Genomic DNA, 23,811 nt, shown 5'->3' with positions numbered 1-23,811 from the left:
ACATAAAGGCAGAGCTGAATTGTTTTAGAGCTTTTTTCCAGCTCTATGAACTGTTTTGTTTCATGTGTGATTCTCATTAGTTTCAAAAGAATAATACAATTTAAACTTTACATGACAGACACAAAAGACATAAAAGCTTTACTGGCACAAACATATTCCCTCTTTGGATTTGGTTAATAAGCTTTGTTGGGTTAAAGATTGTTCTCTGTCAAATCTGTCCATCCAGTATTTAAAATGTGGTTTTACTGTCTAGATAAATCCTGCCTGAGGACTTCTTGGTAGTTTTGCTATCACCAGACCAGTATGATTACTGACTGCTCCCAATCTACATATCAGTAGAGGTATTATTATATAATAATGACTGCTCTGTTTTACCTTTATTTTGCCTAATAAACCCCAATTCCAAAAAAGTTGGGGCGCTGTGTAAAATGTAAATAAAACAGAATGCAATGATTTGCAAATTTCATAAACTTGTATTTCATTCACAGTAGAACATAAACATCATATCAGATGTTGAAATTGCAATATTTTACAAACCTAGATGGTTCCACATTTCTATTGCATGGATATATATCACATTCATCTGGGAAAACCTCCCAAAGAAAGCGTTTGGGAAGGGCAGGACTTTTCAGAAAATCCTCAGGATTTGGACAAAAGTTCTGTTCATGACAGGCCAATCAGAGCGGCAAGACAAAAAAAGATCTTGGATGTTTATTTCAGGGGATTCTTTATCTATACAGAGAGTCAGATTATTAAAACTCTGTCTAAGGTGATGGTTGTTATAATTTCTATGAATTTTTAGGGTTTCATTTGTGGTAAATTTGAAAGTAAAAGGAATTTGTTAGCAAATATGGTGACTGACAGTATGTTTGTGATATGTTTACATATGTGAGGGGTTGAAGGAGCCTGAAAATATTTTCATCTGCCAAAGGGGTGACTGGCAGGAAAAGTTTGGGAACCACAGTCTTATTGCATAGAATAGTTATGCTTTGTACTGTATTCTACTGAGTTTAGTCATTCATCAAGGGACCGTGTGCAATAGCATTGATCAGTCATACAAAGTAAATGAAAGCATGGTTGCACCAGATTTAGCGAGCCGCTAATTTCCATCTGTTGTCCCACATAAAGCTGACACAAAACTTACAGAAAATATCCCAAAAGCACAGGCAGACACCGGACTAGACCAAAGCTGATGAGACAAAGTGCATAAAATACACTGTTGATCATTAAAGAGGACAATAAATAAGTCCTATTACGTAAAAATTGTATAAAAGTCAAAAAGTAGTCCAAAATGTTCACAGATGTATTTAAAGGCCAAACACCCTAGATGAGCAAAACCATAAATAAACCCTATTCTATGAGATATATAAGGTGCAAAGCTTTATCATAAAGTTACCAAGATTCAATAGCAGGAATACGGAAATACAGGAAGGCAATAGGTGAGGCACGACTGCAGTGGCGGGGAAGAGCAAACGGCCTACAAAAGCCAGAGTGAAGCCAAGTGAAAACAAAAAAGTCCCAATAAGAGGAACGCTTCGAACACTTTAGAGATGCAATCAAAAGTCCAAACGAATTTCTAAAAGGGAAATGTGATGCAACTGACTAAACGCTCTCCAAGAATCGAAAACAATTCATGAAATGCAAACACGCTTCTAATATAGAAACGATTTCTCACTCACAACGATCCTAATCACAAAACCCAAAAACCTTCAAAAACCTCCTGGCCTCCAGGGGGCTCTCTTGCAAGAAGAGCAAGAGGGAGAGACGGACAGATGGAAGAGCGAGGACGGACTTGTGATTGTGCTTTGAAGTGCGACTTGGAGGAAAGTCACTATGTGGTAAGGTAACATAGCGTTTTCTATATTAAAGGGGACATATTTGACCCTTTTAAGACAAGTTCAAATCGGTCTCAGAGGTCCACAAAACATGCCTGTGAAGTTTGTCGTTGAAAAAACACTCCAGTTTAAGAGTGACCCTAGGACCCTCTGTTTCAGCCCTGCTCAGAACGAGCCGTTTCTGTGTCTGTGGCTTTAAATGTTAATGAGTTGTCTGACTCCGCCCCTCTCAGGAAATTAATGTGCCTTAATGGATGTGGCTCTCCTGATCCTTGTCTCAGCTGGTACTTGAGGGGATTGTGGACAGGCCAGGGCACATATTTTTGTGTCTCCTTTAGTAGATATATTTAAAACACAAACACAAGTCCGTCCTCGGCTCGTTCTCTCTTCCATCTGTTCGTCTCTCACTCTTCCTTTTAATCAATTGATTAGAAATATTGATAAAGTTAATCAAATCACTATTTCTTTAGTTTTAGTTATTTTTAGATTTTTAAACATTCTTATTATCAAGTGTTTATTTTAATTATTATAACTTTATGTACAGCACTTTTAAAGTGCTTTTTACTAAAAATGTATTTTTATTATCAGTATTATTATAATTATTATATATAAATTAACATTTAAAATACTACCATTTACTTGTATTTTTGGTTGAGATAAATTAGTACGAGTATGGAGTTTAAATGAAGAAATATTAAACAAACTAGAGTTTTTAAACTTATTTGTGGTTTGTAAATCAGTGTCTTAATTCACTGAGCAACAATATTTATAAATGGCAAACAAGCCGAACAGACAAACACATCAGGTACAAAATAACTTGTGCTGTAAAGTGAATGATCAGGTGTGCTGTTACCCCGAGGTAGCTAAAGTTGCTGACTGATGTCCAGTGGTCTCTGTCAGTGTAATAAATGTAGCTCAGGCCAGCTGCCCCACTTTGGTTGCCTTTTTAGCTGTCATACAGTTCACGGATTCTTGTGACAGGAGTTCTCGTACGTTTCTGTGGTACGGGTCATCAGAGGTGACCTGGATGACGTCTTGAAGCCCCTTGTCGTCAGTGATGTCGATGGTCTGCAGTCTCTGGCGACCCATTAGCGATCGCATTAGTTAGCTTAGATGTTGTCATTTTGGGGACTAATCCAGGTCTGCTGGACTGCGCTGGTGTAGCTTGGCATTAAGGCTTGATCCTGTGTTGTTGTTAGCGTCTTTACTAGCATTAGCAACTTTAGCTATCATAGCTTGATCCCGTGTTGTTGTTAGCGTCTTTGCTAACATTAGCAAAGATGCGTTATGCCCAGAGGTGGTACTCCAGACTCGTTGTGCTTCGGAGTAAAGACAGTTCATCACTGCAATATGTACACACAACTTTTGTTTCATCCAGGCCTCCATTAGGCAGCTTTTTAAATCGAAATTTAAGGATGTAATTTAGGGATGTAAACATTGGTGCAGGGGGACTATGGGAGGAAGTTGTGGTCAAACTTAGTCATATGATTAAATTGCGTTATTTCACTTTTAATGCATTAAGCTTTCCGGATTAATCACGAGTGTTAACGTGTTCATATTAACAGGCCTAATTATATCGTATAGCATTGTTTGGTATTGAATTGTACTATGTAATGTATCGAGCTATGTCTTATGTACCATATTGGGTTGTACTATAGCATCGTATTGTATTGTAAAGCATCGTATTGCAATGTCTTACTGTATCGTGTTGTTCCATGTCTTATTGAGTTTCTGTGCAGTTTCCATCGCTTTAATGCGTTTTTCAGCATGTCGGTGTATCATTTCTTTATACTTTAATTGATGGAGTCATAATATCTGGAATGGATATCTCATCATTAATGAGGTTCATTACACCTCTGAAAACTAAGCTGCTGGCTCACATTTGCTCATTTCCTGTGTAAACACTTGAATTTTCACTGGATTGAAAGATCTTCATTATTTTGCTGAATTTTCATGTTTATTTGGCAGATCTGAAAAACACCCGAACAAGCCTGGCATGTCTGCATGCATGTCATTAAAATGGGAATACATTCCAACTTTTTAGAGCTGTAACAAGGCCTTATTTCCTCACATTAGGAAATGAAAGGATAACCAGCTGAGGTTATTTCGTATGAAGTGCTAGACTGAAGTAAAGGCACAGGCCTGCAGCGTTGATTTAGATGCCGCTTCTCACTCCTCACATATTGAGCAAGGTGACTAATGGGCCAAACTCGCAAAAAGTCGATACAACCTTTTAATTGCTGGCAGATATATGGGGAAGCAAACTGACACAGCCACTTTTCAGAATAGAGATTTACTCATTTCTAAAATCCATCAGAGTATGGCTCTGCTTCTGTTTTAGTAGCTCAAATAAAGCGACAGATGAACGGAGTATTTCCAGTTTTGCTGCTCACTTCTCTACTTCGGCACTGTTGCTACGAATCCAGGATATAAGTGGCGCAGACTTCCTGGGAGAGCGAAAGTGGATGTGAAAGCTCAATCACATTCTAAATTGTACAACAGAGCAGAGGAGTCGAGTTGGCAATCTCAGCGGTGAGATGGAGAGGGGAGTGAAAAACAGGCGAGCATTTGTGTCTGTTTACCCGCCGCACTGTACATACAACATGCTGCACATGAGCTGCTGACGGTGGATTGGCAAACCCAAGCACTGGCAATTAAGATGCAGAATTTTTTTCCCTTTACCCATGTTATTCCAGCTTCTATTAAAAGAGGATCAGAGGCACACTAAAATGCTGTACGGCACAATAAATAACTCCCAGAAGAGTTTGCAGTGCTGTCACGCTCTGTAGCAGCGAGAAGGCGATGCGCCACAGCCGCCATGAAGCCTTCCTTCCTCAGGCTTTCCACTGGCAACGATTTAAAACAGCTCTCCTTTGTTTTTCCAGGGCTGCAGCCCCTCGCTCCTCCTGAGAAGAAGGCATAATGCATCATGTTAGGAGGGGGAGCCTGTAGCGGCCTAATTTAGCAGACAGGAAGACACACCGGTGGACAGCAGCCTGCTAATGAATGAATGAGCCTGACATGTAAAATCAGAAAAGATTACAGACGGAGGGGCAGGCCTCCCCAAAAGGTCTGGCCAAACCAGCTGTTTAGATAAGCCCTGTTTACCTGTCCAGAATAATAACACATCCACATGAGACAGAGTAAACAAACAGTGTTGGGTGATGTTAACAATGTCCATTCTCAGGGAAGAAAAAGCATCTGCAACTCCAGCGAGATAGCATCATATCTCGATGAAATCTTGTGTCTTCCTCCCCTGTTGCACGCTGACATCTGGACACCTAGGGGAATGGTGGGTATACACAGCCCATGAGCAATAAATAAACAAAAGGGGGGAGGGGGGCCCGGCCTTGAAAAGCCGTACACCTGTGACCGGTGGAAAGGCAGCAGCAGGCGCAGCGGTGTTCATTAAAGGCGCCGGTCCTGACAGTGAGGCATTTAAGAGGCCATCAGGAGCGACAACTCAGCGGCTACCTTGGGACTACACAGGGAAAGGCATCAAGGTGAGCAATGCAATTTCAGCCTGAATAATGGAGCACTTTCCTCAGGTCTGACATTCATGTATTTCTCAGGCAGTTTTGCCATACGGTCCAAACAGCACCTGTGAGCTATTCAGAGTCTCCAGGTTTACAATGGTTCTGTGCCTGGCTGCAGGTCTGCAGATAATCTCACTCCAAGTGGCTCATGAATTAGAAATTGCACCAAATACACCAAGTCTAATGATATGAACATTTAGATTTCAAATGCTGTTCAACAGGATTTCACATGCCAAACATCAACATGGAGATTTTCCTTTTTCTGGAACATTTCGAAAATATTTTTCTAAGTCGTTCTCCCTAGCTGTCTCGGATTCAGCAGCCAGATTCCATTTTCACGGAGTTGCTGATGTAAACTGGTAATAACAGAGGATTAATTTACAAGGAGGCAAAATCCCCTGGTGAGACTTGTGGCCCAGAACAATAATGAGCACATAGTAAACAGAAAATTTGCCCCAAGCCAAAAGAGAATGCAGAGGCAACTAATCTACACACTGAAAAATAAAATGCACACACAACAGCACCACCACACCCTCACATACTCGCAAAGGCAGAGGAAATAAATGGCAAAGTATCTTCCCCAGGCCTCTGTAACAACATATGTTTTCAGGTAATTAAAAGAAGATCCCGAGCGGTTATCATGTCATATTGAAATACAATGTGCCGAGCAAATTACCATTCTGCGGTTATTTATACGGAGCCGGGTGCATGAGGTCACGCTGCTTTGTTGAACTGAGAGGAAAGACGTGAAGTGTTCATGGCTTTAGTCCTGCTGTGGTTTGGACTTCTAATTAGCACGCTGAGGCCAAGGCACCATGCAGCGTGTGATATATTGCCTATCACCTATATGTGTGTATTTCTCTAAGTGATAGCCATTAGAAATTGTTTTTAATTCAAGTACATAAGTTCAACTATTGACTGAGCACAAAACTAATTTAAACAGGAGTCAATTTGTGAGCATGCAGGAGTGATTTTGGGACAAAACACATTTTGTAATCAATGGTTTTAGTAATTAGATCCAAGGAGGCATTACTGCTTCCTTTACTTATTAAAATATAAAGGCTATGGGTTTTTAGATCTGCCGCTTTAAAAAGTCCAGGTAAGACAACACTACTCTCCTTCATGTGATTCCTGCACAGCAAAAACTGGAATCCAGGAGCATCACTCTAAAACTAGGGATGTTGCATTTTTGCCAATATCTGATTAAAGCTCATTTTAACCCATACCGTTATCCATATGCACCTTTTTAAAGAGGGGGTATTATGCCTTTTTTCAAGGTTTTACACCATCCCTCTGATATGAACATAGTAGCTTCACATGGTTCACAGCTCAAAAAACTCCTCATGTTTCTCACACTGGCGTGCTGAAAAACCTTTTATTTTAACCCCTGTCTAAAAGGCTTCGTCTCTTTAACACCTGGAGTCTGACCCTGATAGTTTGGAGAAAGAGGGGGAGAAACCCAGCAGTAGCGAAGGATAGAGCAGGACGTATCTGTTTGGCAAGTGTTTAATTACTGTTACTAAATGGCTTTGATAATGGTAGACTTATCCCTTGCTGCATTTAGCAGTGTATTTATTCATCTCTGTTCATCTCTTGGGGCGGTCTGTTCTGCTTTGCCGGCAGCACGGACGAACCAGTCAGGAGATCCCATTGCGATGACCTCATCAGTTTGCTCCACTGAAATCTCTCTGAGAGAGATTCCCAATGAACCGTTTTCATCAGTTTACACTCTAATTCCAACATTACTGCCACATACATTTATCTTGAGGTTTGAAAATTTGCATACGTGAAGTATGGACACCCAACATTGTGACTTTATATTTATGTTTTAAAAATTGGAAAAGTATAATACCCACTCTTTAATGTGAAGAACTCAGAGTTTCTCCTGTGCAAAGAGAGGCTTACTCTGTGGGGAGTGGGGAAGTAGACAGTCTGGTAGTATTTCATATTCAAATCTTCAGGCCTCATGGTGGGCCTTCTTAACTGTTGCACTCAGGAAGACTACCTATAACTGATGCTACACGTGTACATTTTGACAATATTTAATGAAAACATATAATTCCTACTGCCGGTATGCTCGTCTCATATATCAGCTGTAATTATTGGCAGAAATCTTCATATCTGCCAATACTGATCTTTAACTTCTTAACCCTTTAAAGGTCACATATTATAGAAAATACACTTTTTCAGGCTTTTCTTATAAAAATATGTGCCTCTGGCCTGAAACAAGCGGTTCTCAGATTTTCCCCTCATGATGTCATGTGGGGAGTTAGCCCCCCCCCCCCGGTTCGGTTGGCCCTCCCTGCTTGGAAGAAAGTTACGCCCTCCTCCAGCTGAGAGAAGTATCAGGAGAGCCACATCCATTAAGCCACATTCATTTTCTGAGAGGGGCGGAGTCAGACAGCTCATTAACATTTAAAGCCAGACACAGAAACAGCTCATTCTGAGCAAGGCTGAAACAGAGAGGTTTTTAGACATACAAAAATCAAATACTGGAGTGTGTTTTCAGCAACAAACTTCTCAGGCATGTTTTTAGGACCTCTAAGAACAATATAAACTTGTCTTAAAGGAATAAAATATGTGACCTTTAAAGCCCCATCTCAAATAATAGCCAGACAATTCTCATTTTTTCGGACTGAGATGTTTTCTTTAACTTTTACTGAAACTCCAAGAAAAGAAAAAGTGCCATAAAAATTAACCTTTCGATATTGCATTAGCATTATGCATATCTTTTAATTGATAATCCACTGGAGGTCATTTTTGATGTCATTTATCTGATTGTATACAAAAGGTTTTGAAGGAATTTATTAATCATGTTGATTTTCACCATGCTGACAATATTATGCACCCCATCAAAAAACCTAATCATGACTATCGTATTAGAGCCATTAAAAGTCTGTTATCCGACTAGTCAAATACATCTTATTTTTTAGATATAAACGAGAAAAGCACTCAGAGAGCACAGACCTCTGCCATTAGCCCTATCTCCCAACTGTGAAAAATCCTTTAAAAAAATTCCTGGGTCCGTCCCCATGTGCCCCCCACCAGAGCATTCGCTACTCCCTCCCCGGTGGGGTGGAAACACGGTGAAGCAAAGCGTTGGCTTCACTACGGGTGCCAACAGATGCACCCATGGTCTCACCGGACGACTGGTAGTAATGGCAGAGGGTGAATATTCCTCTATTCCTCCCAGCATTGTGAGCATTCTCTACAATTCTCTACAATTCTCCGTTACGCTCCGACTCGTCTCCTCAACTGGACGTGCATCTTTCAAACTCTATAAACTCCAAAACTTTGAATAGAAACACACCAAAAACTGCTGCTGGGATTGAAGTTACTCATGTCTGCCATCTCCTGGTGTAAAGTGGTAACAGCGCAGACCTCTGCCATTAGCCTTATCTCCCAATAGTACAGAATACTTAAAAAAATTCCTGGATCCAGACGGTGATCTGGATCAGTCCCAAAATCTAATCAGTTCTTCCTTATGCCATTTGTGACATTTCCTGAAAATTTCATCAAAATCCGTCCACAACTTTTTGAGTTATGTTGCTAACAATCAAACTGAATTACATAAAAATATGATTCATTCACTACATATGGTATGTTAATTTATGCGAAGAAATTAACAGGATTTTCAACCGATTGAAATAAATTATTGAGGATTAACTTAACCCAGGAGTATCACATGAGGTACAACTACCAGGGAATTTTAAAACATGCCTTTAGAGATTCATGGGAAGGGCTGGAAGGACGGCGGAATAAGACATATACACTGCCTCCTTCCTTCTGTGGTTATCAGTCACATCTTTCAATCTGTGCTCCTTTTTAAATTTGATTATCAGCCAGAATGTCATAAGCTTTAAAGGTAGACTTACCACGAGCTAGCTAACTGTGAAACAATGATATATGGTCTCATGTATTCGTCTTTATAATTACACAACACTCTGGTGCTTTCTGCTGCAGACACCAGGTGATACAAAAAACAGTTCAGATATTTTGGTCACTTATCTTTTAATACAGATCAGCTGATAATGCTTCTTAATTTAAACTTATTTAGATATAGAAATCTCATCAAGTCGAATTTGCACACTACACTGGTCATTGCAAGCGATTCTAGCCTCAACTAATGTGTTTTTAAATCTTGAAATGAGAAGTATACCTGGACTTACGTGGTTTAAAATAGTGTAATTAGGTTGTTTTTAAATTCTTTTTCTAGAAATGAGACAAATATGCTCAAAAGGGTTTGCGTTTTTACAGTGCAGTGTGCTCCAGCAGCTATTCTGTTTTATCCAGACTCACTAACTGTGAGAAGGATGTGATCCCATCAGCCAGTTTGCACTTCTCCATTTCAGATGTGCAGAATCTTTAAAAAAACAGCTGGAGGAGAAGGAAAGAGCAGATTTCAAACTGAGCAGAGACCACATGAGGAACTCTCACCACAAGCTTGTTTTTTTTTTTTTTGACTTGTGAAACTTTTCTTGCAAACTTTTAAACCATTTCTTGACTTCTACTTTAATGTAGCTCTAGTCAAAGATCAGTCAGGATGGCTATATCCTGCCTAGTTTTAGTTTCATGGCTCATTCTTATACTGTTTCATGCACTCCTCCACACATGCTCTCTCATCTTTGTGTATTTATCAGCTGTTCATATCCCCTGGTCACATCTATCCAACAGCACAGCTCTGTTCCCTCACTGTAAATCTTATGTGGCTGCTGAAAATACAGTTTTCAGACCAAAATGCTTTCTTTTACACTGAAATAAAGGGATTTTCCATTGGAATAACAGCAGACAAAAAGCCCAGTTTATTTATGAAAATCTGGAATGCCATTATTATTAAAATAATCGAATCAAGCAGGTACAGTGCAAAAGTTCAATGGTTGCTGCTGAAATGCAGATGAAAATTATATTTTCAAAAGTACAAACAGACAAAAAAAAATCTTCAAAAGTCGAGTTCTTGAGCCTCTTATTTCCTGCAGATAAGTGATCAAATCATCACCTCTTTTCACATCCTGCAGACGGAGTACAACTAAGATGAAAAGTGAAAAGTCATCTAACGTTTTACTCAATAACCAACTTTGTCCACCAGCCTCTATAGCTTTACACAAGTGTTCCCTGAGAACAGCTGTATGCTGATTAAAACCATGTTGTTTTTGGACAGTGAAACAGAACAGAGTTATGGAGATAAAAAAACATTAGTGAGCTGAAAGACAATAAAATAGTTTTTGATTTAGAAACGCTGCACACATTGTGATTTGAACCAGAGGTACTAACAAATAAAGCTTTTAACAGTATTAGAATTATCTGGAAAGGCTCAAGACTTCATCATCTGGCAGAAACACATTCATCTGCAGGCATTGGCTCTCATTTCAGTAATTCCAGTTCAGCCAGCACTTAAGCCATAAATGACTCCTCCACCAGCAACTCGAGAGGGTAACAGTTGTTGGACTCAAACCTAAGGGGTTTTTCAATTTTACAGAAATGTAAACAAAGTGCATGCATTTTGGTAAGTCTCATTTAAACTTTGAATAAGCTGCACAGAGATTTGATGTGATGCGATACAATATGGCACGGCACAAGGACACAGTACAATGTATTGAAGGTCACATATTTTACCACCTTGATACAAGTTTTTTTATCAGTCTCAGAGGTTCCCAAAACATGCCTGTGAAGTTTGTTGCTGAAAAAACAGTCCATTATTTGATTTTTGCATGTCTACAAACTCCTCTGTTTCAGCCCTACTCAGAACGAGCTGTTTCTGTGTCTGTTGCTTTAAATGTTAGTGAGCTGTCTGACTCCGCCCCTCTTCTGAAAGGTGGAGAAGGTGCTAGAAAAGCCTGAAAAAGTGCATTTTGCATAATATGTACATTAAAAAATATATGATACATTACATCAGACAGAAACCAAACTATTCTTTACTGCAACCCCCAAAAAATGCAATTAAAGGGTCTTAAGTTTGTCAAACTGTCAGCATCATGATGCAGAATTGTTAAAAGGTAATAATGCATGTTTTTTCAGGTCTGTCCTTTTGGTCAGTTAATGAGTACATATGGACTACACTTAGAACAGAAACAGTGACACTACTCCATTTAAGTCAGGCGTCACAAATACAGCCGTACAGTCTTTTTTTAGTATATAATCTGTTAATGGAGAAGTTTAGACAATTAAGGTGGCTTCTCTGTAAGATACTTTTCTAAGTGTGGGTTCAAGGGTAGTTGCAGAAATTACTGCTAAGTCAGAGCCATCAAATGGAGCAGGAAGACTGCTGCTATGAATTCATTAGTCACCACTTGTTCACATTTCTCCCTTTTTGCCAATCTTTCTCTCTTCCTGCTCTGCTGATAAGCTGATTATGGGCATTTACACTCCTAAGTAATCAGCTGCCACAACCTCTCCTGACCTCGTTTCCACCCCAGCTACCTCCATTAGGTCAATCTGCATCTAGTCCAGATCATCTTCTGCTCATCTCATTCTGCGTACCTCAGTCTCCTCCTCCAAGCCATTTCACTGAATCCTGGCCTACTTGTCTACTCCTCATCTGATCCTGCATCCCTCATCAACCCCTTCAAGTGCATGAAGTCATCACGATAGAGTGTAATCACCAAAGACTTTGCATGTTTCCTTTTCATTAAAACTTGTAAAATATACATTTGTTAAACTCATATTAAGTCTTTCCTGATTTAAATAACCACAGAATGTAGCTTTAAAAAACACAAGAACAATCTTTATTGACATGAAATAGAAATAACTGTTTATAAAACAGGGCAGTGAGACTACCTCAGAGAATGTCTTCTTAAACAGTGGTTCTCAACCTTTTCGGGCCGTGACCTCCAAAATATAGGTGTCAGAGACTGGGGACATGGAATGGTCATGTGCAGACAAGGCAATCCACTGAATGGGATAAATGGGAGGGGCCAATGGAGGTCAGCAAAACCATGGTCCATTGTAAAATTAAGCTGTGATATCCATACTTCATATTTAACCTGAAAAAATAACCATTCTAATCAAAGAAACAATCATTTTGAATCATTCGTGTAGTAAATAGCCTCCTTTAAAGTGTAAATCCCCTTTGTTAAAAAAATTAAACTGATTAAAAAATTGCTATAATGGGTTAATAATGGCAAAAAAATGGTGAAAAAGGTGGTGAAATTGGATTCTAAAAGTAGCAGAAATGGTTTAAAAGTGGCAAAAATTAGTTAAAAATGGCAAAAATTGGTTAAAATGTGGCTGAAATTACTTTAAATTGGCAAAAAATGAGTTCACAGGGAGAAAAAATAGGCAGATACTTGCAGAAATTGGTGATCTAGCAAAAATGGGCATATCGAATGGTGAAATGTGATTAAAATGGGAAAAAATGGGTGTAAAAGTGGGTAAAAGGAGCTAATAGTCGCAATAATGGGTCAACAGAGGCAACATTAAGCTTAAGTGGCAAGAATTGGTTTAAAAGTGGCAAAAACAGGCAGAAAAAAAGTGGTGAAAGAGTTTAAAACTGACAAAAACAGGTGTAAAATGGCTAGAATGTTATTCAAAGACTATCTTAGTATTTTTTTACGGCAACTGGTGTATGAGACAAGGACTAGTTCTGTTGTTCTATTCTAAAATCTTTAGATTGCATTTGGTTTTACTTTGCATAATAGTTAAATATGAAAATTCATAAGTTGTGTAGATAAAAACCTTAAATTAGATTGGTGTTTATCATCCATTTGACTAGTTCATTTACTGTAGTTCTAATACAGGTGTTGCTTTAACTTGCTGTTGCTTTAAGAGAGGATACTGAGGTGCATGGTACTAACTGCTGCAGTGAGCAGACTTGGAAAAAGAGGCTTGATTAGCTGTGGAGACACACGGTTTTCATATCGTGTCCTTGTCTGTGTTTCTGTACTTAAGTTTACCATCCAGTGGATTATTTTGTTACACTTTTGGAAAAAACCTTTTTTGTGTTTTTTAAACCTTCAGCGGCCTTGGAGTGGACGATTACATCAGATACACTGGACAACGCGTATGCTAGGACTTCCAGTAACTCAAAGTTTAGCACTTACAACTGGAGACACCCTCTCAGTGTCTCGCAACCCCCAAGGGTTTCCTGACCCCAAGGTTGAGAACCACTGTTCTAAAACACCTAAAGCATTTCTACTATTATCAACCACGCAGTGCATGAAAGCCTAAGCTATAGCCAAAGGAACACCTATAAAACACTGCACACTGGCACCCTCTACTGGAGGCACCTCCCACAAATTGTAGTACACTGCAGCCGCACACACAGCATCATTTTAAGAAGGAGAAACCCTTCGGCTGCTCTGCATAAGCTACAGATTAGCTCCTAGCTATGCTCTCACCTTACACTGATTAAACGATGTTGAGCAGTATCGAAACGCACACAAGACTGAGAGGTAAGTGTGTGAAAGTTAAAGATATTCTCAACTCGTCTGGTTGGCGCGACCCCCCCCCCCCCCCCCCCCAACCACCACCACCTTGTGTCCCTGCAGATTTCCCCCCGCCTGCAGTCAGTCAGGCACACCTGCTGCCAGTTCAGTCAATCAGCTAGGGCTCTCAGTCAATCAGCCCTCCTCTCACTCAAATCACAATACATAATAATGTTATGAGGACTGCGCCTACGTGGGCTGTCTGTTTGACCTTGATTTGAACAAATTTCCAGTCAGCCTGGAGCCGGGGAAATGTTTAAAAGCTGTATGTCTCTGTTGTACCAAAACAGAAATACTCTATATTTTCACAGACCGGGACAGAGGCAGTACACTCCTTTAGCTGAATTTGAATATGAGCTGTCATCAAATAAAAAACAACCCCCACACAACTCCTTCCTAAAATAAATTATGCACACTCCCTTTGGCTTCAGCTGCAGCGCTCTGCTGCCCAGAGTCTATACATGCCAGTCAGTGCTTAGGATTAGCGGGTGAGTCAAGAAGAGTCCTGCTGCGTTAAAAACCAACACATCAAACAATACTGCCATGTTTATGCTGGGGAACTCCCCCATCCATCCACCTGCCTCTTTTCTTTTCCTTGAAAGCAGCCACTAGATAGTATTTTTAAGGATATGTACCTGATTTTTTACTGTCCTTCGGTTTCTAAGCAGCCTCCTTCCCATCTGACAGACAGGTGATCCGCCTTTGAAGAGGCTCTGTCTCACTCAATGATGTGGAGGCCAGGAGAATAAGCCTCCCCCTCAAGACCCCATTAAAGCAGAAACCCAGGGTCCACAGGTTTGATATTCATCGCCTGGGCAACCTCTGCCATCAACACATTTTGTGCCACGTGAGAATGATCACAGCTTATTAAAGTGGAAATAATGACTGCTCTACCTCCGGCATGAAATATTTAACAAGGACAAAGGAGATGGCTCAAAGGTGATTCATATCGATGTTGAAAGGAGAGAACGTGGACAATACATTCTGCGCAGGAAGCGAAGATGAACCCTGGTTAACCTGAGCCCAGAAAAAGACAGTCTGAAATTGAAATTTGTCCCCTAATGGAGGCAGAAATAGAAGAATTGTAGTCGGGAGTTTATTGAATTAATGTTTATTAGTAGTAACAAAGATATTGGAATAACAGGGGAAGACTTACAGCAGGGCACATTTTCCTCTCTTCATCACTGGCATTTGCAGAAAGCAGATTATTGACTCAAATACATATGCACTCATTTTTAACCATCATTTCACTGCAATCATTTTTGCATTCCTGCTCAGGAACTTTCCATATCTTAGTGTGAAATTATTGATGTATTTTCCTCCTAGCATGGGTAAATTAGCTTTTTTTTAGCCCCTTGGGAAAATCAGGCAAAGGGAGCAGAGTGAAAATGTTCTCCATCAAGTGTGATTGAATTGGATTTAACAAGATGAATTGCTTGGACAAGAGTTTATCCCAATTACACTGCCAAGAGGTCTCAGTCCTTGTACTGCAGCCACTCTGGTCAACAGCAATCAGGGTCAGCGTTGAGCCGTCAGGATCCAGGAGAAGTTTACAATGCCAGTAGAAAGTAGATAAATGTAACAGGCCAATATTTAGTAGAAAGCGGTTTGAGGTTCGGCCGTAGAATTCGTGAAATTACAGATCTGACAGCCAAAACATGAGCAGTGCAAAACACAGCTGTCTTTTCCATAACCCACACATCTTTTCATCTCGCACAATACAACCCAGACTGCAGGCACTGCCTCTGGCTCTTTGTGTGGCTGTCCATTTCCCTTACTCAGTTTTTTTTTCCTTTGATGTAACCTGTATGATTTGCTGATGCGGAGCCTCGGAGTGTCTTTTATCTGACATTCATCAAGTCTGCACTTACCACAGACAGCGACTAGAAGGAAGGAAAAGGTGATATTTAGTCTTACCTTGCCTAGACTGGGGCTCCACAGATATCTCAGGCTGAAAACGCAGAGACCCAGAACGAGGAAGACCAGCGTCAGAACCAGAGCCACACGCTGGTAGGTTTGGAACTTGGCCTTCTTCTCTTTTGCAGACTCAACCTGAAAGACAGTCGGGGTTCAGAACTACATACTATATTGGTCCTTTGCAGCCTATATATTCTCTACATACACTTCGCAAAAAGGGATTTTTATCACAGTTTAAACGATTCACAGTTTACTCAGTCCTGCAGACCAACTGACATCGTCTATCTAGATGAAGGCAAACAAGGGTCTTGAGGAGTCTTGCACTGACCTAAAAGGGTAGCCGAACCCCTCTAACACATAAAAACTAAAAAAGCACTCAGAGAGTGCAGACCTCTGCCTTTAGCCCTATCTTCCAATAGTGAAGAATCCTTTGTAAACATTCCTGGATCCAGACAGTTATCCAGATCACTCCCAAAATCTAATTCGCCGATTACTCCCTCCCCGGTGGGATGGAGACACAGTGAGGCAAAGCATTGGCTTCTCTACGTGTGGACTGTCATGGCGGAAGCATCCATGGTTTTACTGGACGACTGAAAGTCATGGCAGAGGGTGAGTATTCCTCTATTCCTCCCAGCATTGTGAGTATTCTCGCTACAATTCGCTGCCTTTCTCTCTGTTACGCTCCGACTCGTCTCCTCGACCGGGCGTGCTTCTTTCAAACTCTAATAACTCCAAAACTTTGAATGGAAACACACCCAAAAATGCTGCTGTCATTGAAGTAACTCATGTCTGCCATCTCCTGGTGTAAAGTGGTAACAACAGTAGAAAAGCACTCAGAGAGCACAGACCTCCGCCATTATCCCTATCTCCCAATAGTAAAGAATCCTTTAAAAAATTCCTGGATCCAGATGCTGATCCGGATCAGTCCCAAAATCTAATCAGGTCTTCCTTATGCCATTTCTGACTTTCCCTGAAAGTTTCATGAAAATCCGTCCATGACTTTTTGAGTTATGTTGCTAACAAACTAACAAACCCACATGATCACATAACCGCCTTGGCGGAGGTAAAAATCCTAATTTTGTCACAAATGTTCTTTTAATTGCAACGGTGATAGACTATCAACCGAATAAACCTTGTGGAGCAATGAAGCAACCGAGCAATGATGTGCCTTCCTTGAACGGGCCTGTTTTATGAAACGGCTCTTTAATATGAGTCACTGTAGCTAGCTCCCGTTTGAGTACCAGTTTCCTTTCCTCCATCCTTTGACTTTATTTTATCCACTTTTTAAAAAGCCAAACTAGAACCAAATGAAGAGTCGTTTGGGAGCAAAACAACCATCTCAACTGAGCTGAGCCAAATGATCTGAATCTCTAAAAATAGATGGATTTCTTGTCACAACAAGAAAAAGAGAAAATGAGTCAAAACTGTGCTGAACCAAACCAGACAGCTTTGTGGAAAAGGACCATACATGAGAAGGTTATCTAGGCTTTAGACGGTGGCTTTTTTTTCCTAAATTCCTGCCTCCTGCTGTTGTTCTGTGACTTTTCAAAAATGTTTTTTTTTATTGACTGAATATTTCACTAATTTTGGGACACAAAAGTAGCTTAATAATTTGAATTGAAGATATACAAACTAACTTACAGAACAACTACAGGAGCAGTTAGAAACAGACTTCTGAAGTACTCTTCTGTGCTCTTATGCTCAGACATCAGTTGAGTATGCTATTGAAGGTTTGGTTTAGTGGGAAAAGGAGGGTTGTAACATGTTAGCATGCATTTAAACTGTTATCTCTTTTACTTTGTAATAGCTTGACATAAAACCATGGTAAATCTTTACAGTGTAACTGCCACTGTGATCACCATAATTACTAACTGCTTATTACTCATTGTTAGCGTGCGTATTTGTACCATATTCTACAAGACCATTATCTATGGCTTAAAGACTGTTAACTAAGAGTTTTTCCTTAATTACTGCATTTTAAAGGCAAATTAGGAGGTGGTTTCACTTTATTATCTTAATATACTTTGCCTATTATGGCCCTTATAAGTTAGTAGTACCCCATGAATAGTTATTTACTCTTTTATGCTTTGCTTTAAGGCCCCCCCCCCCCATTCAGAGTAAATAAGGTAGAACTATTCATATGGTACAACTAAAAGGGCATTACTAAGCATATAAAGGGCATCATTAATGTGACTCAACTTCCTAACCTGTTGTTAATATGCAGAAATAAGGAGGTTATTATGGGAGTCTTAACGGCCTATCAGCTATTGATTATGGCGCTGTAGAATAAGGTACTGGTGAGCTCTTAATACCCTAAAATAAAGTGTTGCCAAAAGCATTAAAGACCCTGTAAGGGGGGGGAAAAAATCTGTATTTACGTTTGTTTTTTGACAGGTCACTGTGTTATGAGCCCCCAGGTCAAATTTCAGTCAGATAAAACATCCCTAAGTTTATAAAATTAAGCTTCAAAATCATGAAAAATGAGGCAGTAAAATCTGCTCCAGGATGGTGTGGGCGTGTCTGTTGAATGAGCTGAAGCCACGCCCACTCAGGAGAAGTACGATCCTCTGAAACCTAAAAAAAATGCTACATTCTGAATGGAGGAAAGCACTGGCGCTATTAGCCCGCCCCTTGACCTTACGTTGACCTTATGATCAGAGCACAGCTGCTTGGCTCTGTGCCAGAGAAGCGTCGAACTTAGTTTTCAGGTTCAAATCTCTGTTACGATGCTTAAAATGATCCATACACCACTGTGGCTGATAGATTTGGTAAATTTATCTCACAGTGAACAAAAAACAGCATTTTTCAGTTCAACTGTCTGTTTTTCAATGAAGGCAGTGACATCAGCTAACAACAGACTGGACTGAGATGATTTTTTATCATTGTAGTGTTAGAGGGGCGGGGTCTTTCCCACTGTGGGCCGGTGACATCACCAGTCCACATATTTGCCCCGCCCAATTAAACCCAGCCAGAAAAGAGGCGAGAAACGTTTTAACAGTCTAAATCCACACATGTAGATCTCAGTGTTTTCACGTTTACAGAAACCTTATCTCAACATATCTAGAGTGTTAACCCACAAATTCTGGATTTCACTTTACAGAGTCTCTAATGTGCCGATAAAATACTTTGACATAACTTTTCAGCCATATTGCCCAGCCCTATTCCAAATCAGATTCAGACATGCTGTTCAGTTTCCTTTTTAAATTATTAGCATTTAATCCAGAAAAATCCCTTTTGATTCTGTCACCGTTCTTTAAATAGGTTATCCACTGATGACTAAAATAAAACCATCCCCACACCAAGCTCAGGGATGCACACACGACCACAGAGAGGTTACATTTATTAAACTTTTCCTCACTCTGCCTGCTGTAGTCAATTCCCTGAGCTTTGGGCCACAAATTAATAAAGACAGGCTTTTGTTCCAGCACAGCTCCAGCGGCGAGAAAATGAAAGCTTCTCATTCACACTGGACCACTTGTGAAGGTCTCAGAGGACAACAGGAAAGCAGATATGTAAAAATAAAAAAAAAAAAGAAAGAAAAATGAACCGACTTCAATTAGGGAAATTGGTGTTGCTTATCTTCATGTCTTTTTAAAATGATGATAAAGCAGCTTTAGTTTTCTATTGTGGCTGAGGTTGTTACAGTTAAGCTGCAGGAGATTGGAAAGCACTTTAACATGCTGACTACTTTAAATTATTTGTAGGAATCATATTAAAATACAATAAGTTTCTTGTCTGACCTTTTGACTTTTCTTCTGTTCAAATAATCATCTCAAGTATGCCTGAATCATATTTTCTATGGTGTTTGGACTATTTTAAAATTCACTATGTAGGTGGCATGATATACAGTAGATTTGGTTAAGCTATTAGAGCAGGGGTGTCAAACTCAATCACAGCAGAGGCTGCACTCCGAACTTGGGTTTAACCTGAGGGCCTAACAGGGTCCATATTTAACCATAAAATGTCAACCTCATTTTCACCAGAAATGGATTATGGGGGTTAAAAACGTGCCACCGATGATAAATGATTTTGCGATTAAAAGGTGAACATGATAGGTTAAAAACTCAAAATCTGAGATGAAAAGTAAAACTTAAAAGTCTAAAAGGTAAAAACATGTCATTTAAAGTCAAAATGAGGTTTTAAAAAGGCAAATTATGGGACAGTATATTGAAATGTGTCAAAATGTCAAAATATGAAATAATAATGTGTGTTTTTAAGGTAAAAAATTGAGATAAAATTTAAAGTTAAGATTTTAAAAGGTCAAAAGATTGATACAAAATGTAAAATCATGAGTTTTGAAGGTAAAAAAAAAAGAGATCAAACCTAAAGTTGGGAGTTGAAAAAGGTCTAAACGTGAAATAAAGTCAAATCATGATTTTAAAAGGTCAAAAAATTTAGATAAAATTTTTAATCATGAGTTCTTAAGGTTAAAAAAATGAGATAAAATCTAAAGTTGGGAGTTGAAAAAGGTCAAAATGTGAGATAAGAGACAAAATCGTTATTTCAAAAGGTCAAAAAATTGAGACAAAATTTAAAATCATGAGGGTTTAAGGTAAAAAAAATGGGATAAAGTTGAAAAAGGTCAATATGTGAGATAAAGTCATAATTGTGACTTTGAAAAGTAAAAAATTGAGATAAAATTTAAATTCATGAGTTTTTAAGGTAAAAAAATAGAAAAAAGTTAAAGTTAGGATTTAAAAAAAAGGTCAAAACATGAGATAAAACTCAAAATCATGATTTTAAAAGGTCTAAATAGAATTTAAAATTTAAATTATGAATCTAAAAGGTAAAATTGTGAAATAAAACGTCAAAGTCATGAGATGTTATGGTTAAAATATAAAATAAAAAAGTAAAACCATAACATTTAGTCATAACTGTGAGATGCAAAATTGAAAATGCAGAAAAACCCTAATGTCTTCCCCATGTTCCTGACTTTTTATCAAATTAATTTTACTGTTTACTTTTTCAGATTTTTATGACTAATCAAGGATGTTATAAATCATCAAGGTTAGGTTTACATTTTTATACTGGAGGACATCTGCAGACCTCATACTGGTGGGCCAGTTAGAATCAAAATATCATATGATCTGGTGGGCCGAGTATAACTGCACCACGGGCCGGATTTGGCCCTCGGGCCTTGAGTTTGACACCCGTGTATTAGAGCGTGCAGGTCTATAGGAGCCTGACTGAATATGGATGGGGTTTCTGATTGGTAAATAGATTAGCAGCACGACTTTGAGGGAGAACAGAGGACACATTATTCCAGAAAGCAAATGCTTTTCCAGCGATGAATTCAACATTTTAACCCTCCTTTATTACACATATATGTGACAGTAGCCCTAAAAACGTGAGGCACATCAAAGTATTGCACATTCCTAAGGCATGATAAAAAAGAAAGAAGCAGAAATTCCTCACATTGTGAATTCCTCTAAGAAGAGAAATAATAAAACAGTGGCTGAAATCCTGTGCTCTCCTGTGGCAGGTTGCATAAGCAGTGGAAACTTTACTAGAGGACAAACCTCTCTCTGCCTGTGCTTTGAATATCGAAATACTCAGAGGGAGGAGGAGGTGGGATTGAGAGGCAGACGGACTGAAATAAAGGCAGGGATGGAGACAGGGTGAGCAGTCTGAGAGCACAGCAGCCGCCAACTAGTGTTTAAAGGTTTAGGAGTTCAGAATCAGCCAGGCGATTCCTCTTGAGCTTTGCGAGGAAGAGCGCCCGCAGCTCCCCGCTGTTACAATGCAAAGAAGGAGCTCTTTCTTGAGAAAACAACAGGAGGAAAAACAACACAATAGCCCAGAAAACCAACAAGTAGAAGCATGCTTTATCACATGGGGCACACTCTTATAAAGCAGTGGATTTCTCCTGAAAATATTCTGAAATAAAGAGCCACATGTGATTTTTTTTAATCATAATCATTACGGATCCATTACTTTGAGTGTATTTAGAATAAGTCTCTGCTGGAAGATTTGGCCTTTCTTTTCACATACTTATAAATGAGAACACTTTTCTGTGAAGCTACTTACCCCTATTGCTCTATTGTGCTCTATTGTAAGTTGAACTATGAAAGGAGGAAGAGGAAGGATTTCAGAGCCAAAAATGACTCCTTTCCGCTTAATAAAAACAGACAAAAATAAAGATAAATTTTGGCGTGTATCTCGCGTATGAGAGGTGAAGATATTTTAGATATAAAGCAAACACAATGGCTCTTGTGAGACTGAGAGGAAATAGAGCAAGGGTAAAAAAGCCTTAAGGAATTACAGGAAAAATTACTATTCTGAGAAAACGCAGATCACTCAGTAAGAGATCAAGCAGCACTTTTTTTTCTACTTCAGACTTCTGAAGTTTTCTTATTCAAAGCTTGCACTCAAATATCACAGGATCCCTGCTGCTGCTACCTTCCCCTAATTCAAGACCAGTTTAAAGTTACTTTATTCATGAAAACTGAGTTTCTTTAAATAGTTTTATTGAATTATTTTTATCCAATTAAATATTTTAAAGAATTTGGAAAAAAAAATGGACTCACATCATCCCACAGAATCTGTTGACTGCTGGATTGACTTGCAGCCTCCATGATGCAAAACCCACAGGAGGAATCTTTCCGACCGTCTCAGCTGAGGAAAACACTTACGCTCTGCAAGGCAAAGAGCCCCGGCTTCATTCCTCTGCTGTAATTTGGGAGTGTGCTGAAGGGGAGGGAAGTTTCAGATGGAGTGGAATTACTGAAACATTTGTGATACTCATTAAATGCAAGGCAGATGTCCCTCCTGCCCGCCCGCCTGCTTCCATTTCAAAGGTGGAAAACCACAGATGGATAGAGGCTGGAAGACAAACACTCTGTTGAATATATTACACACTACGCTTGGATGAAAAACACCAGTGATTCACTACCTTTAAAGGATTCCTGCATGAAGGACAAGGATTGCAGGTGAAAAAAATGTAATTGTGCCTAGATAGCAGCGGGGCTGATCTTTTCAGCATTATTTTTGAAAGTACTGAAAAGATTCTGCTATCTGCTTTTGTTCCACTGTCAGTCGGTCTGCACATGCTGCTCCAAACAGGTATAAGAAGCTGAGGTGACTGGATAGTAGCGTACGAAAGTTTCCACCGTGAAAATGAAAGGAATTTGAACTTGTGCACATAAAACAGCAAAGAGGAGTGAAGCAAAGACTGAAATCGAAGAACAGCACTCTGAGGAGGGGCTGCAGTTATTTCTGTTAAGCGGACTAATCAATTACTCTGGCGATTAATTGGGTAATCTATTAAGAAATATTGCACACTCAGCATTTTTAAATGGATCAATCTTTCTTCATTTAACCCTCAGAGGTTCCCGGGACTATTTTCTGTATATTCTGGGTTTTATTTTCATGCCATTTTGGCTGTGTTGAATAAATAAAACTCAAATATGCCAGAGGATATAAATTTTTAACAAATTTTTGAATAGTTGTATCAGTTTGTTACATTAGCCTAAAATGGCTAAAGCCAGGTGTACACTGTGTGATTTCAAGCTGACCATACAACCGTCATGGTAGAATGTCATCTCATACTGTACGACTGAATCGTTTATGACGCACGACCATTGCGCTTAAGTTGTATGCTCACACTGTGCGACTGAAGTCGGGACGGACTGTGACAGAAACTTGTGGAGTTTCCTTTTTAAAAAGTCTCAGGGTCTGAGGGTGAAGTGTTTCCAGTCCTATTCTCTCTCTCTCCCGCTATTTCTCCTGCTTTCTCTCTCTGTCTCTCTCTCTCTCTCCCGCTATCTCTCTCTGTCTCACACACACAAAAGCATCACCTCTGTGCCAGCTTTCCAGATTTCCTGCTCGTTTATTTTCTTTATCATATCTGGAGTGCAGAAAGTCATTCCAGCTGTTGTCATGGTAACTTGGGATGTTGTCTGACTGTTTACAAAGGAAAACAATCCCCCAGAGTTGTTTATCCTGCTCGCGTTTCTGCTCTCACTGTAAAGTGTCTGAAGTCATACGACCAAAATATCAAACATGCCACAAATCCTCTCAACCAGTTGGGAGCAGGTCGTCAGGTTGTAGTTGGGCCATGGTCAGCTGTCGTACGCCCCTGTACACAGCACGACAAACGACGCC

General features: G+C 39.5%; 1 protein-coding gene across 1 annotated transcript in view; it reads right to left on the bottom strand.

The window, feature by feature from the left end:
• tnmd (tenomodulin) overlaps positions 1 to 22,334 on the bottom strand; it is a 114,722-nt gene extending 92,388 nt beyond the window's left edge. The window contains exons 1-2 of the mRNA XM_041797095.1: positions 22,236 to 22,334; positions 15,709 to 15,843 (exon numbers count right to left, since the gene is read on the bottom strand). Coding sequence (XP_041653029.1) covers positions 15,709 to 15,843; positions 22,236 to 22,283 — 183 coding nt within the window. The 5' untranslated portion in view covers positions 22,284 to 22,334. The remainder of the gene's footprint in view (positions 1 to 15,708; positions 15,844 to 22,235) is intronic.
• Between the last annotated feature and the right edge of the window lie 1,477 nt (positions 22,335 to 23,811).

Source organism: Cheilinus undulatus, linkage group 10, assembly GCF_018320785.1.
Source record: "Cheilinus undulatus linkage group 10, ASM1832078v1, whole genome shotgun sequence".
Lineage (NCBI taxonomy): Eukaryota > Metazoa > Chordata > Actinopteri > Labriformes > Labridae > Cheilinus > Cheilinus undulatus.
The sequence above is the reverse complement of the archived record's forward strand: the minus strand, read 5'-3'. Positions and strand labels throughout refer to the sequence as shown.